At 39.5% G+C, this 13,880-nt stretch overlaps 2 protein-coding genes across 2 annotated transcripts; both read left to right on the top strand.

Moving 5' to 3' along the window:
- The first annotated feature begins 1,507 nt into the window (after positions 1-1,507).
- On the top strand, positions 1,508-6,817 carry mbip (MAP3K12 binding inhibitory protein 1). The gene is made up of 9 exons (XM_035420870.1): positions 1,508-1,693; positions 2,381-2,497; positions 2,822-2,977; positions 3,900-3,996; positions 4,958-5,023; positions 5,194-5,343; positions 5,857-5,954; positions 6,108-6,146; positions 6,263-6,817. Exons 1-9 carry the CDS (start codon positions 1,544-1,546, stop codon positions 6,368-6,370), a joined length of 981 nt encoding a protein of 326 aa, XP_035276761.1. The 5' UTR covers positions 1,508-1,543; the 3' UTR covers positions 6,371-6,817.
- A 764-nt stretch (positions 6,818-7,581) lies between these two features.
- Positions 7,582-12,212, top strand: churc1 (churchill domain containing 1). Its single transcript, XM_035424143.1, has 4 exons — positions 7,582-7,769; positions 9,217-9,352; positions 9,438-9,508; positions 10,810-12,212. Exons 1-4 carry the CDS (start codon positions 7,731-7,733, stop codon positions 10,900-10,902), a joined length of 339 nt encoding a protein of 112 aa, XP_035280034.1. The 5' UTR covers positions 7,582-7,730; the 3' UTR covers positions 10,903-12,212.
- The last annotated feature ends 1,668 nt before the right edge of the window (positions 12,213-13,880 follow it).

The raw sequence follows: 13,880 nt of genomic DNA, 5'->3' as shown, positions 1-13,880 counted from the left end.
TTGCTGAGAAAAAAGATACACAATTAAACAAGTAACCACCTATTTAGTAAAGGCACATGCAGATTTAGTAAAATTCTATTTTTAGTGTTGAGAGAAGCTCCTGTGTTGCACAAATAGCATGTGTGATTCCAGGTTAAATGCAGGGCATATCAGTTTAGTAAATATGGAAAGGTACCTTATTGTGCATACATCAATTTGGCACTTATTTTTCCCCCGGAAAATGCTTAGTAAATCTGGCCCACATGTATTTATTCTTCCCCATGCATTTCAGAAAGATAGAATTTGTCTGAGAACTGATCTGACTAAAGTCCTTTAAAGGGATGTCAATGTGGCATCCTAATTATTCGTAGCACGCATCGCTACTTCATAAATAATATGACCTGGGAAGGTAACTAATCCTTCATTAGACAATAAAAGTCTGTAATTAAGAACATATAACATCTATGCTTTATAAGAAATCAAATGACAACTGGAACAAAAACCAAGGACTTGATGTGGGATATTCCTTTATGTTAAAATAAGAGCAAGAGAGTGCCATACTGGCACTTCAGCTGGTGGAGGATATTTGACCAGATTAATTTATTCACATCCGGTTGCAGCATTGATGAGTACAAATATACATTTTGGATCTTTGGATTGACAAAAGAGACAAATGTGTTTTGAGAAAAATAACAATATAACAAATAGAATAATAAAAGCAGGACCTGGATTCCAAACTCCCATCTATGAGGGCTGCAGTATCTACAGGTTCAGTGGTTTCCTTTTGATCAGCAGCCAAATTAGCTTTTGTTAGCTGCCACACTCCCATGTACTCTGCTCCCGTTGAATGGCTGAAGCTAAGCCGGTGTGGGTGTGGTTAGTCCTTGAATGGGGAACTTCAGGGGAAAACTAAGTTTTGCTGCAGGAAGTGGTGTTGGTGGGCCAATAAGGTGTCAATCCTCCCTCTGGTCAAAGAAACCCCAATGACCCCGTGCACTGATGGGGTCATTGTGCTGTAGGAGACACTGTCTTTCAGATGAGATGTTAAACTGAGGTCCGGACTCACTGTGGTCATTTAAAATTCCATGACGCTTGTCACAAAAGTAGGAGCTGTCCTGGCTAAATTCCCAATCTGGCTCGCTTAACCTGCCACCTAATTTAAATGCCTAAAAATCGTTCTTTCTTTCTACACCGCAGCTGATGTGTGATGATCGTTCTGCCGCAAAATAGCTGCTGTGCATCACCCAGATGGGTGCTACACATTGGTGGTGGTTGGGGCGAGTTTTCCCCTCGCCAGTGTAATGAGTTATGAGTGAGAGAAAAGTGCTGTAAAAATGCATGCCATTTTATTATTATTATTATTATTATTATTATTATTATTATTATGTTTGTTGTTGCCGATAATTGCCGACAGTTTTGTGTGCGGATGACTGCCGATTTAGAACTGTACATTGGTTTAATATATTTTACTGCCTCCACAGTAGGTGGCAGTATTGCACATTTCAGTTGGTTTTCATGTCACCATTAAACATCATTTGAGCAGAAGAAGAAGAACTCTAAAAATATGATGGCTGATGTTATGGAGCTGGATATGGTTGGCGGAGTTGAGATTGAACATGAGCGCAATGGAGGAGGAATTTTGAATGAGGGAAGATCCACGCTTCAAAATTTTGTTTGCGATATCCTCAATTCCATGACACGCCTGAGTACAGAGGTTCGTCTAAATGTCTATACGTTATGTTCACCTCGTAATTCTCCTTTCGACTCGTTAACGTTTGCTAGTTGGATAACCGACTGATGCGGCGGTCCCTTTGCTACCTGAATAAATCTCGTTTGATAACTCCAGGGCTTTCTGTCAGACTAACCAAATTTCTTTGAGCCAATGGATCAGAATACGTGGTGTTCTCCGAAACATGGCCTGTTCGTGTGAAATGTTGTTATATGGTATCCTTGCAAGGGATCGATTGAGTGCTCAACGTACAATAGCAAGTTGATGAATACATTTTCTTCTTTGAGAGTGTTGTAGCCAGTAAACTAGCTAGGCGCAATTACTTCATCCGTATAGACCAGGAGCTTGTAGCCCTTCTTCCGGACAGCTGCCTTGTCTGCTGTTTGTTTTCGAGTTAAAATCAACAATCTGTGCACTCCCAAGTAAACAGATCAATGGAGTTGGTTAAGAATAACGTTAACCATTTTAATTAAATCGCATGCAGGAGGATACAATTGTGTCCTACCAGGGCCAGAGAGCATCTTACAACGCGCCAAGTTCTCTGTGTCAAAGGCTTACAGAACGTGGTTCTCCTCATATGAGCGCTATCACTAAAATGTCAGCAGTTTCATTTCTGAGTAAGGAGAAGGAGGTGAAGAGTAGTGATCCGTTTTTTCCCGCTTTTCCCGAAAGCTGAATTTAGGTGAAGCGGTTTTAAAAATTGAGGCCAATCCGACCAATATCGGCGTTTCATCTCTCAAGGCAACGGACGTACTTGCCTCCCTGCAGAATCACATCTCCACCCTACAGGTATAAAGAATATAATGTGTTCATTTTGTGCGTGTAAATCAAATGTATTGGGTATTTCGTGCGGGTGTATAGAAATGTTATGATTGTCATTTATATAGGTTCTATTTTGCATTTTGATGGAACGGGCTGATGACTGTGGGGTTCGTACAGGCTCGACCGTACAGAAAGGTGTTTTGGTGTTTGAATGTTATTTTTGCAATATAACTTTGGTTGTGGTAAATCTATCTAAGATTGTATTTGGTTTGGTTAAAAGATTGTTAAAATTCTTATCTTTACCTTTATTTATCGTGTACCCCTTTACTTTCTGTGCCTTGTGTCATTCAGTCAATATCTGTAAACCTGAAGTTGCTGATGAAGCCGGTTGCAGGTGAGGTACAGAAGAACGATGTAGGTGCAATCCAGCCAGAGGAGATGGGGAGTGTTCCTACTTTCTCACAGCCTGAGGAGGGCAACGTACAGATCAGGGCAAGCAAGTCAGAGGTAAGACCAGCGTTTGCATGCTCTCCTCATTTGAGTAAGTATTGTAGTTTGAGCCCAGATAAATAATCAAGCATCTGACCACCTGGGGTTTAGTGGTTATCCTCTAGGTCAGTGGTAACCAGCCCTGTTCCTGGAGATCTACAGTCCTGTACCTTTTCATTCCGACCCTAACAAAGCACACCTCATTCAACAGCTCGAAATCTTTTTGAGCTGCTAATCAGTAGAGTCAGGTGTGCAAAATTAGAGTTGAAATATAAACCTACTGGATGGTAGATCACCAGGAACAGGGTTGGTTACCACTGCTCGAGGTGCTCCTTTGCGGAACATGCAGTTGGGCTGTTGAGTGGAGCGTCCTGCTGAAGCACTGGTTCTCTGCTGTGATGCTCACCATAGTCCAGAATCAAATCCTGGCTGGGCCAGTGCCGACTGTGGGAGGAGTTCTGCAGGGCTATGCCTAATTGACCCAGCGGAATTGTCTTTACTTGGGCAGGGAGAGATTTAGTGGGCAGGATATGTTCTGTCTGTTTGTGCTAGAGATTTATGTGGCAGATCGGGTGCCTGCAGCCTGCCTACATTAGATGGATGTTTGCCTGCCCTACACAAACCGCTGGAGCAATGGTTGTGCAGCTCTGCTGGTGGGCTGTGGAAAAGGGAAGCGGCACCATCACTGAACCGGGGGTTTCTTTCCGGTGGCATTTGAGGACACACATTGGCACTGCATTGTCCTGAGTTAACGGAGGAGCCGTGGAACAGTCCCACCACTGCAGTTAGCAATTCCAAATGGAAAAATGATTAATAAAACCGAGGAACAAAACAAAAACAAATTGCCTACCGAAAAACTATTACATTTGTTGAGGTAATGAAATATAATGGCTCATCAGTATGTGCTCAACTGAAAATATTTCTTTCCCCTCACTTGCAGATTGACAGAAGAATATCAGCATTCATTGAGCGCAAACAGTTGGAGATCAATGAAAACAATGTGAGGGAGTTCTGCAACGTGATCGACTGCAATCAAGGTGAGATGGAGCAAATGGTTACAGTACATGAGTTCATTATTAAGATGATGATGACGATTATTAGTAACAGATTGTAGAGCTAATGTTCATTTTCCCGTATCATTGTTTGAAAGAGGAAAACTAGCAGAATAGAATAGTATAGAATTTAGTCTTAAATTAGAATCATCCAAAAGTACTTTAGTTCTATATTTGTATTCCTTTTACTTTTCTCCCATTGGTAATTTTAAGCCAGTTTCATTGTTGCAGTGTCCTCAGTTTGAGTGTGCACAGCAATCACATTCTCCTATATGGGGCATGTGGCCAGACACTGCCTCTTCTCTCCACTAAGACCTACTGATGAGCCACCTGTTATTTTTGTTACATTACATGCATTTAGCAGACACACTTACCCAGAGCAACATAGAATATAGTTAGAACTCAACACTGTTAGAACTCATCAGGCACCTGTAGTAGGCCTATGCCCAGGTAAGTTGTACATGAAGTCATCTGATACAATAGCTGTTTAGCTCAGCTGGTGGACTAAAGAGTGAAACTGGTGAATGTTTCAGTACTTGCCTCAGAAGATAAGAATCCACACTGTCCCCAAGTGATGGATTGGGCTTCCCCAAATTAAAATTGATTCAAAGTTTTCAATCCATTTAATTTGCTCTTGTCAGTTAACAGAACTGTTGTCATCACTTGGGTATGTGTCATATTGCTGTATCCCTAGCTCTACCTATAGCCACTTACTAGTCTAAAAATGAATGTTTACTGAAAAATATTTGCAGTTATATAAATGTAGTGCAGCATTCCATTTTGGCAAAAATTGAGTTCACTGGTATTCACAGGTTGCAGATATTTCTGGGCATGTCAGTTGTTAATCAGACAAAAATATGGCTGTATTGTTTATGTTTTGGCAAACTGTAATACACTGTTTTAATGAACACATGTGCTCAAATTGGAATAATTTTTTGTGATGCAGAAAACAGCTGTGCCAGAACTGATGCTGTTTTTACACCTTTCCCTGGGTTCAAAAGCCATGTTAAAGGTAAACTACTAAACTATTTTTCCCCCTCCCCCCTTTCCTCCCTAATTTGTAAGTGTGTGTGTCTGTAAAAAAAAACATAGCCTTTTCCATGTTGTTGTTATAATAAATGTGCCTTGGGGCCAGTGTTTGCAGTTGTAGTGACGAGATGTTTGTTTTGGTGGCCATTACAGTGACGAGGGTGGTGAACCGGTATGGGCCGCAGACGTGGGTGGGCGGACACAGAGAGCTCTCTGGACTGAAGCAGAGCGTTGTTGCCTGTGGAAACCCAGCCATCGAGGAGCGACTTCAAAACATCGAGGCACACCTGAATCTGACTGCAAGTGAGGAGTGATACACGCATATCTAAATTTCTTCATTCAGTAATCAGGGTTCTATGATATGTGGCAAGTACATGCATACATACATTTAAAATTATGCATGTTTAATTATATCATTGGCAAATAGCTTGCGTCATGTACTGTAGACAACTAATTTTGCAAATTGTTACTGGCATTTTTTTGGAGTCCTTAATTTTTAGTGTTAATAGTTCAGACGTTGTCGATTTATAGTAATAATATTGCATACGTTTGCGATTTACTGAAAGTATTTCATGAAATTTATTTTAAGTTCTTTGTATTAAAAATCACATGAACGGAGACGGTACACTGTCAGCATGGTTATGTTGCAAGTGCTTTGTGAATCCCCTAATGCTGTTCAGTTGTGCAGTTATGTTTGCAAGGAAAGCTTAATCCTTTAGTAAATGTACCCTACAGTGTCATAAAGCGGTACTGCAAATTATTGTTCCAGCCTATTGAGAAGAAGGAATTAAAATTCACTGCAATATTCCCTTAAAGACAGACCAGTACCCCAGAATATTTACCAGAGGCTAAAATGCATGGAGGACCGGATCCTGGAGCTAGAGGGCCTCTCCCCTGAATACTTCCAGTCCACAGTGAGTCTGAATGCTGTCAGTCAGAATATTTGTTGATATAACAATGGAAATCTAATGCAAATGAAAGGATGCACCTTGTTTTGGAAATATTTTATCAAATGAATGAAATACCTTTCAGCTAAATTATATTGTTTTAATTTCTTTTAATTTAAGGGTAATCTGCACAAGCGGTCTAAAGCTACACCTTCACAGGTAAGCCTTTCCTCTCAAAGACAGCAACCTTTCCATCAATTCAGCTTGCTCACAGTAGTATTGGGGAGCCAACTCTTATACAAACATTATGTGTGCATGTATTTGTTGTGAGACAGGCTTACAGCCTGACAGAGCTGGATAGAAAGATCAACGCACTCAAGGCCTCTCTACTTAAGAAAGTGAGCGAGACGCGACCTACAGACGCAGAAGACCTCCCCTTTTGACTCATCAGCTGGTGTATGCCAATGACTCTGCATTGTGAAGGTGGTTGAAGATGATGCAGTGACCACCTCCTGCTATAGCCTTCATTTATCCTGTGCTGTCATACAGTACTGAAAATGACAGGACAAAATAAATTAAGGGATTTAAAAATTGTCTCCCAACTGGCCACGAGAATTAACCCTCACAGGGGGATAATTTTCTTGTGTCTGAATATTGATAAGAATTTAAATGTAATTTAATGTAAATTAATTTCCAAAACCTGTTTGGGTTGTGAACAGTTATTAAATGGTTGTAAATGGTTGACCATAAAGTGTTCGCTCTTGTTGACCTGGTCATTTAAACACCAACAAATGATGCGTCTAGATGGGCTGAAAGGTCTGTTCTTGGGATCAACCATTCTTGTATCCTCGTGAAATTAACACAACTTGAATAAAGATATAAATGTTGAATAGGCCTGGATGTATTTTTTCATTCCAAGTGAAAGTGGAAGACAAGAAGCTATTGTCATTTATTTGCCATTTATATTCTTTTGTTTAGTGTCTTAATATGACAAAAAAAAAAAAAAAAAAACGTCTGAAAGTAATAATTGTATTTTTAAATTGTACTTTTATTTTGAAATTTGGCAAGAGAAACCCCTCCCTCCAGAAATTTCATTACTGGGATTAACCACGGAACTGTATATTTTATACAGTTTGTTAGGATTAACTTCACCCTGCTCTTAAGTAGTGTGTAAGTAGTGGTAATAAGTCTGATTTTTTCTTTCCTGTATGTTTCTACTTGTACGTGCACTTTAAAAAAATAAGTACTGGGGAGTCTGGTGTAAAAATAAATAAATAAATAAATCAGCCCCTTGGCCTTAATACGTACTGAAACACTCCTCTGTCTCTAAGGGTTGAAGGTAACATATATTGAAGATGCACAATGCACAATCTACAGTTTTTCATTATTCAGGCTCATGCATCTCCCAATGTGCACTTTTTCACCCTCCTGCTGATAAGGCAACTCAATCACACCAGTTGTGACAAATATATTTCTGGCCATTTCCTTATTCATATATAATATAAGTGAAGGGCTAATTAGGCTGTTTCAATAAGTTGAAATGCCTATGTTTCGCTCTTTTTTAAAAGTAATAAACACTTGCTAGTGCTGTGTAGTCCACACGTTCACGTTTTTTTAAAGCATGAAACGTGCTTTTATTTTGAAACTTGTTCCGGCATACTCCACCGGACGGTCGTTTCTTACTGGGGTTAGGTTCACACTGAGTGGTTAGGTGCTTCATACTGTCTTGTCACAATTAAGAATATAGGCTGACATATTTAATATTTGATCTTAAACGAAATATTTTAGAAAAGCAAGAGGATTATGTGTACCAGCTGCGTCCAGAAAGAGTATCCAGATCGGGTATGTGTTCTTCGTGTTTGTTTTGGATAACGCTAAAAAATGTTCACCTACGCCCGGTATGCATTGTTTAAAGGCTAACTGTTGTACAATTCGTTTCATAGCGACTGGTATTTCCAGAACAATGCGTGAAGTAGCCCGCGGATCCCCCAGACATTTTTGTCAAAAGTTTTGAGGGGTGGCGGCCAGTGCTGAGCTTGTTCTCTTTTTCCTGTGCATTGTCGCTTCTATCCACAGACAGACAGTGCGCATGTGCGTCAACCAAAGCCTCAGGCGCGACGTCTATCATATCTCCTCTTACAAGTAGTCTGAACTACACTGTCAAATTTATAGGGTGCTGCATGCTTCTGCAGCAAGTTCACATTTTGTCGTATCGACTCATTGAGTGCTTATAGAAGTAAGCAAGTCAATTTGTTGACATGGCCAGATTGCTTCCGGTTTGGCACATGCACATGTGCACATCGCTGTCTGTCTTAAGCATTTTTAACATGTCCATAATGCATACCTACCGAGTAAAAATGGCCAATCTTCCTACAAACATTGAGTGGAATTACATGACCTGGTGCACGGTTGTCACAATAATTCAGTCTTTAAAAATGGAAAGAAAAGGAAGAAGGAAATGTGCCTTCTCACAAGTGAGTAAATTTGCGTAAGCCTTAGTGCCTGAGGATGTATTGTATTAGTGAAGCAGTGACCTCATTTGTCAGCATCATAACCGTCTGAGGAGTTTTGCAATCTGAATAGAACTTGGAACGTGTTTTTGTAATGAACTTGCTTTGACGAGATAAGGGGAATTTGTGAGTTTGGTTCCCTACAGTGTAATTGATCTAGCAGGTTTCCCTGCATTACAACATTAGACTATCATCACTGGTTGAGTTGGTTTGAATGACCATCACCAGTTTGAGCCCCACATACAAGAGATTACATTTAGTCAGAAGTAGTAGCTAACCATTGGCTTATTAGCAAAATATGTCCTTAGAAGGCTGGAGGTCTTATCTCGCATCAGATTTTATGCCTGGTCAGTGCATAAGGCAGAGAGGAAGAGGTGGTACTGAGAGTGCCAACTAGCTGGATTCTGCTTGGAAAAAACTATGAAATTATGAAGAGTCAATGGTCAATTACTACGTGTATCTAATCACGATTTTGTGATGATGAACCCCAAATAGGTGGTAAATCAAACATGAATCTTCTGACCTGCCTGTGTAGCTAGTTGCAAATCCTACAGGTTTAATAGTTAGGCCAGAATAAACATAAACTGTATAAAATCTAGCTAGCTATCAACACATATGTCTGAAATGGCAGCTAGTGACAGTAATAGTACTGGGGCACAACAGGAAATGCAAGTCAGGGGATGGATAAATAAGCTTTATAAGTAAGGTTGAGATTATAATTACTTTTTGATTATATGCATGTGGCAGCTGTTTGTGGCTCTGATTAATGTCCTTCACAGGGGAACACCTGTCTGGAGAATGGCTCCTACCTTATTAACTACGTGGGCTGTGCCAAGTGCCATCAGAGGGACTTTGTGTTGATCAGCAACAAATCCACAGAAGATGAGGATGGAGAAGAGATAGTCACTTACGACCGTGAGTCATAACAACAATTGGTTGATCGGCACTAATACGGTCTAATCTCAGTGCTTAATTAATCCTCCTCATTTTTGTCTCGTAGATGTGTGCAAAAATTGCGATCATACCATAGCAAGACATGAGTACACCTTCTCTGTGGTGGATGACTATCAGGTAAGGACCTTGGTGGTATCTTCTTTGTTGTTGACTAAACAAGGACAGTAGTTTAATGTGGCCTGATGTTTGAATATGTGTTGCTAATAAGGGAGGCATCACAGATTTTTAAAAAATATGACCACAGTGTTAAATACAATGTGCAGAACAGAGTATTAAAATGGTAGTACGAGAAAATAAAACAGTAATAAGAATGAGGTGAAATTAAAACAACTACTATTGCATATAAAAATAAACATAGGCAATCAATTCTACAACATACAGGTAGCAGCAGCAGGGATACAGTGATGGGGGATATGGGATCTCCTGCTTTATGTCAAAAAATCTAGTTGTTTGGGTTTTTTTTTTTTTGCAGGACTAGAGAAGAGGAGCTTATTTTGGCTGATTTTCAAATGATTAAAAGCCAGTCCGGTTACATTTTATAGCCAAGTGTTTTCAGAACGCTTCCAACTTCTCTTGAAAAGGATCTTTTGATCCCCTTTGATTTTTATGATGCTTTTTATTACTTTAAGCAACTTTGGTAATCCAGATTTGTATGTTTGTTAGGAATTTTGCTGAGGTGTGTATAGTACAGCCCTCATGAGCTACCACAGTTATGCACAGCTGAGAATCAGCAGCCTAGACATGAGATAATTCAAATTTTTTGCAGTGATGTTAACTAAGGGGTAACGGTGAAGAGTAAGTGGCTCAGAATCATGCACTGTAGTACCTCACAGGTAATATTATTAACTAACATGTGTTATAGTGTTTGAACCCTAAACTTGATCAGATAAACCATATTTGATTGACTTGTCTCCAAGTCAACCAAATATGCAAATACTTATTTATATGAATTACTTGCAGTGTGACCCCAACCTTGTCCACTAGGGGTCACACTAACATTATGTATCGGCATTTATGTTTGGTACTGTATGCAGGATATTGACATTTTGCCTTCATGAGACCATATTTATGATCAATATACCACAATTGTGGGTGCACAGTATTGAAAGTCAGGGGCCAGTATCAGTAACCCTTCTGTTTGCAGGGATACGCGATGCAGAGTTGCAGGAAGACACCATGTTGTGTGTTTGTGTTGCAGGAGTACACCATAATGTGTGTTTGTGTTGCAAGAGTACAGGATGTTGTGTGTTGTTTGTGTTGCAGGAGTACAGGATGTTGTGTGTTTGTGTTGCAGGAGTACACCATGATGTGTGTTTGTGTTGCAGGAGTACACCATGTTCTTTGTTTGTGTTGCGGGAGTACAGGATGTTGTGTGTTTGTGTTGCAGGAGTACAACTTGTTGTGTGTTTGTGTTGCAGGAGTACACCATGTTGTGTCTGCTTTGTGGGAAAGCTGAGGACTCCATCAGTGTTCTGCCCGACGATCCCAGACAAACGGCTCCTCTCTTTTAGGTCACCGACCATTCCAGCAACCTCGCTATTCACATATGTATTATGGCATTTTCAGGCTGCTCACATTTGGAGATCTCTCGTAAACAATTACAAATGAACCCTGTCCCATATTGACAGCTGTGGCCTTTTTTCCAAGCTGATAAGCTTTTTCAAACAAACTCAAATTTGCCAAATTTGATTCATGAAACAAAATTCTCCTGGAATGTGAGTGATTTGGAATATGACTGGTCTGAATATACCCTAAGATACTGAACACTGCTCGACAATATAGAGCAGGCTTCCAGAATTTAGTATGTGTTTTCGTAACTGAATGTTTCTTTAAAAATATAGATTTGTTATTTTAAAAATGTGTACGTTTATTGTTTCATAGAAAGAAATATAAACTATGGAATTATTTGGCAACACTTCTGTTGTATAGTATTCATGCACAACAGATTCTCTAATGCAGGGCAGTTTTTGGCCTGATGCACTGTATTCTTTGGAACAAATACAGTAAGGTAGTGCTGCGCATTAGTTTCTGGGACTGATAGACTTTACTATATATACTACTTACATTTCTTATTCAAATTTAAAGATGTTAAGAGAGGAAGGTGAATAAATCGGACCCCTGCAGGGCTGACCACGTTAAATCTGTAACCTATACATATATTGATATTTTGACTGATGCAATCAAGTGCAGCAGTATTGTTTCACCACAGATAGAGTTGTTTGTCTTATCCCTTATGGTAGCTGTAGAAATCATGCAGAATATAGAAATGACCTTATAGCACTATAATGGATCATCTCATAATGTCACAGCAATTGGAAATACTGGCCTAGACTTCTGAAACAGGTCAAACATAAACCTGTGTGTGATGGTATCCCACTGCTGTTTTTAGATATGCCTGATGGATAGGTCAGTTTTATGAATAACTAAGCAGTTAGGCCATGTTGGCTGTATTGAATAAACAACAGCAGACAATGTTCAATGCTATTTGTTGGCTCGCTAATTGCAGTGTAGCTAGTCATAATATAGATTGTTAAAAAGAGAATGAGCATGTAATTATTAGTGAAACCCTGGCTGGTAAACCCCCTGGCTAGCTTCTTTCCGGCAAGAACCACTGAATAGACTAAGCATGCAAGCTAGTGAGGAAGCCCCTTGTCAGTAGACATATTATTACCAAAACCTACTGTAGTTGACAAAATAAAATTTGAAAAACCACTGGATGAACTATTTAGCGATGATAAATATCTAGTGAGCTGACTTTATAACCAGCAATGTTTCTTATAAATTATGTATGTATCTTTCAATAAAATTGCTGTAACCTGTAGATTTATCTTTGGTATTTTGGCACACAATTGCTCGGTCTTTGAGTTATTTTTGGTAAATTTTGATCCACATAAAATAGGTGTATAAATGGCTGCAGTTTGTAGGTGCCATAACTGAAGTTTAATTCAGTGTGAAAACCAAGTGTATCCAATTATAAAACAGGCAATGAACAAACACAGTGCGAATACTACCTATTCTAAGGAATTACACTTCATATTTGTATTTCCTTTATGTTTTTTTAAGCTATGTGTGTTTATGTATATGGATAGACAAACGGCTCCAAACGTTACCCAAAATATACATCTTTTAATACCAATCATCTAATATTTTAAATGTTTTGTTAATTGCATATTTGTGACACATCATTTGAAATGCGAATATATGGTAGAATGTTTTTGTCACATGTGAGTGTGCCTTTGTTTATGCAGAAAAAGGAAAAGTTCTGAAGCGAAACATTGTGGCTTACATAGGGTAGAAGAGAAAAGGCCATCGGGGCACTAAGGGGAGCAATGTCAAGTATGTGTTAACACAACTGGAGAATATTTCCATAGTCGCTTTCTTGCACTTGAGCTTTCAGACAGTACTTGAGATGTCAGCCACGACATGGCATCCAGGTATGCGCTCTGGAACACGGCCCGGGGGGGTACGAGTCACCGACGTGCTTTCTGCGGTCACACTGCAGTGATTCTGGTGACAGCCAGTGACCCCTCCACAGGACCTGGATCAACGCAGGTGTTTTGGTGGTGTTTCTGAATACCCGGAAAAGAGAAACGTGAGGTGCCTGACCACACCGCACAGTTAGTCTAGCAGGGGTAACATACATACATGCAGGTAGGCACAGAAATAGGTAAAAACAGGTCAGCAAGCATATACAAAATTGAGTCTCATCTAGCCTGCACTGGCTGCCCACCACCGTATTAAGTGACTGGACATTGGTGTTTCCATTTTTGAGTCGCTGTCTGTGTGTTTAACTTGAGCACTGCACATAAATTTTGTTATTGACATTGATATGACTGAGGTGGCCATATTAAAGGTGCCATGGAATTCTATGAAATGCCAACCTGCTATCTCTTTCAGATATCTCAAGGGTAGTTTTAATGAATAGGGATTTGTGTTAAACTTAGCTGGCTGTCACAAGTAAATATTGCAGAGTAACTTTTTTTCCTCTGTGACCAAACTCTAAGTACAGAACTAAACTATGAATGTGCCTTAAGTATTTCAGTGCTATGATTGCTTACAGCTTTTTATTCTATGGGGCTGAGGCCAGCAACTATGGGTATTTTTTGCTGACCCCTGGGATTGCTGCTAAGAACTATATTTAGTACCAAAATTACATTGCCAAGATTGTAAAAGGTCTTACTAAATTACTAGTCTTTCAATGGTGTGATATATTCCCATTGATGTGTAAAAGGCACAAATGAGTAATAGGCATTGAGAAAACCAGCTATCCCTATATGGATACTGCTTGTTTTCTGACCCCCCAGGGATTCAAAGAACTTGGCAAGTATAATATAACATGTCATAATCTTCAGTAGCTGCAATCTGTATTGTCCTGCCATGAAATATCTTTGCCACTGCCTGTGAGATGTGACTTCTTCCAATCTAAATATCTTAAGAGACAGAAAAATGACTTTGTTATACAGCCAGAATATTAGATTTTATTTTATTA

Source organism: Anguilla anguilla, chromosome 6 (genome assembly GCF_013347855.1).
Source record: "Anguilla anguilla isolate fAngAng1 chromosome 6, fAngAng1.pri, whole genome shotgun sequence".
Taxonomy (NCBI): Eukaryota; Metazoa; Chordata; class Actinopteri; order Anguilliformes; family Anguillidae; genus Anguilla; species Anguilla anguilla.
The sequence above is the reverse complement of the archived record's forward strand: the minus strand, read 5'-3'. Positions and strand labels throughout refer to the sequence as shown.

What these genes read in the sequence shown, in the direction of transcription:
- mbip (XM_035420870.1), top strand. Translation starts at nt 1,544, where the DNA reads ATGATGGCTGATGTTATGGAGCTGGATATGGTTGGCGGAGTTGAGATT. An exon ending in TGACACGCCTGAGTACAGAG is followed by an intron (nt 1,694 to 2,380) that starts GTTCGTCTAAAT and finishes TTTTCCCGAAAG; the next exon opens with CTGAATTTAGGTGAAGCGGT. An exon ending in TCAGGGCAAGCAAGTCAGAG is followed by an intron (nt 2,978 to 3,899) that starts GTAAGACCAGCG and finishes CCTCACTTGCAG; the next exon opens with ATTGACAGAAGAATATCAGC.
- churc1 (XM_035424143.1), top strand. Translation starts at nt 7,731, where the DNA reads ATGTGTACCAGCTGCGTCCAGAAAGAGTATCCAGATCGG. An exon ending in AGAAAGAGTATCCAGATCGG is followed by an intron (nt 7,770 to 9,216) that starts GTATGTGTTCTT and finishes TGTCCTTCACAG; the next exon opens with GGGAACACCTGTCTGGAGAA. An exon ending in AGAGATAGTCACTTACGACC is followed by an intron (nt 9,353 to 9,437) that starts GTGAGTCATAAC and finishes TTTGTCTCGTAG; the next exon opens with ATGTGTGCAAAAATTGCGAT.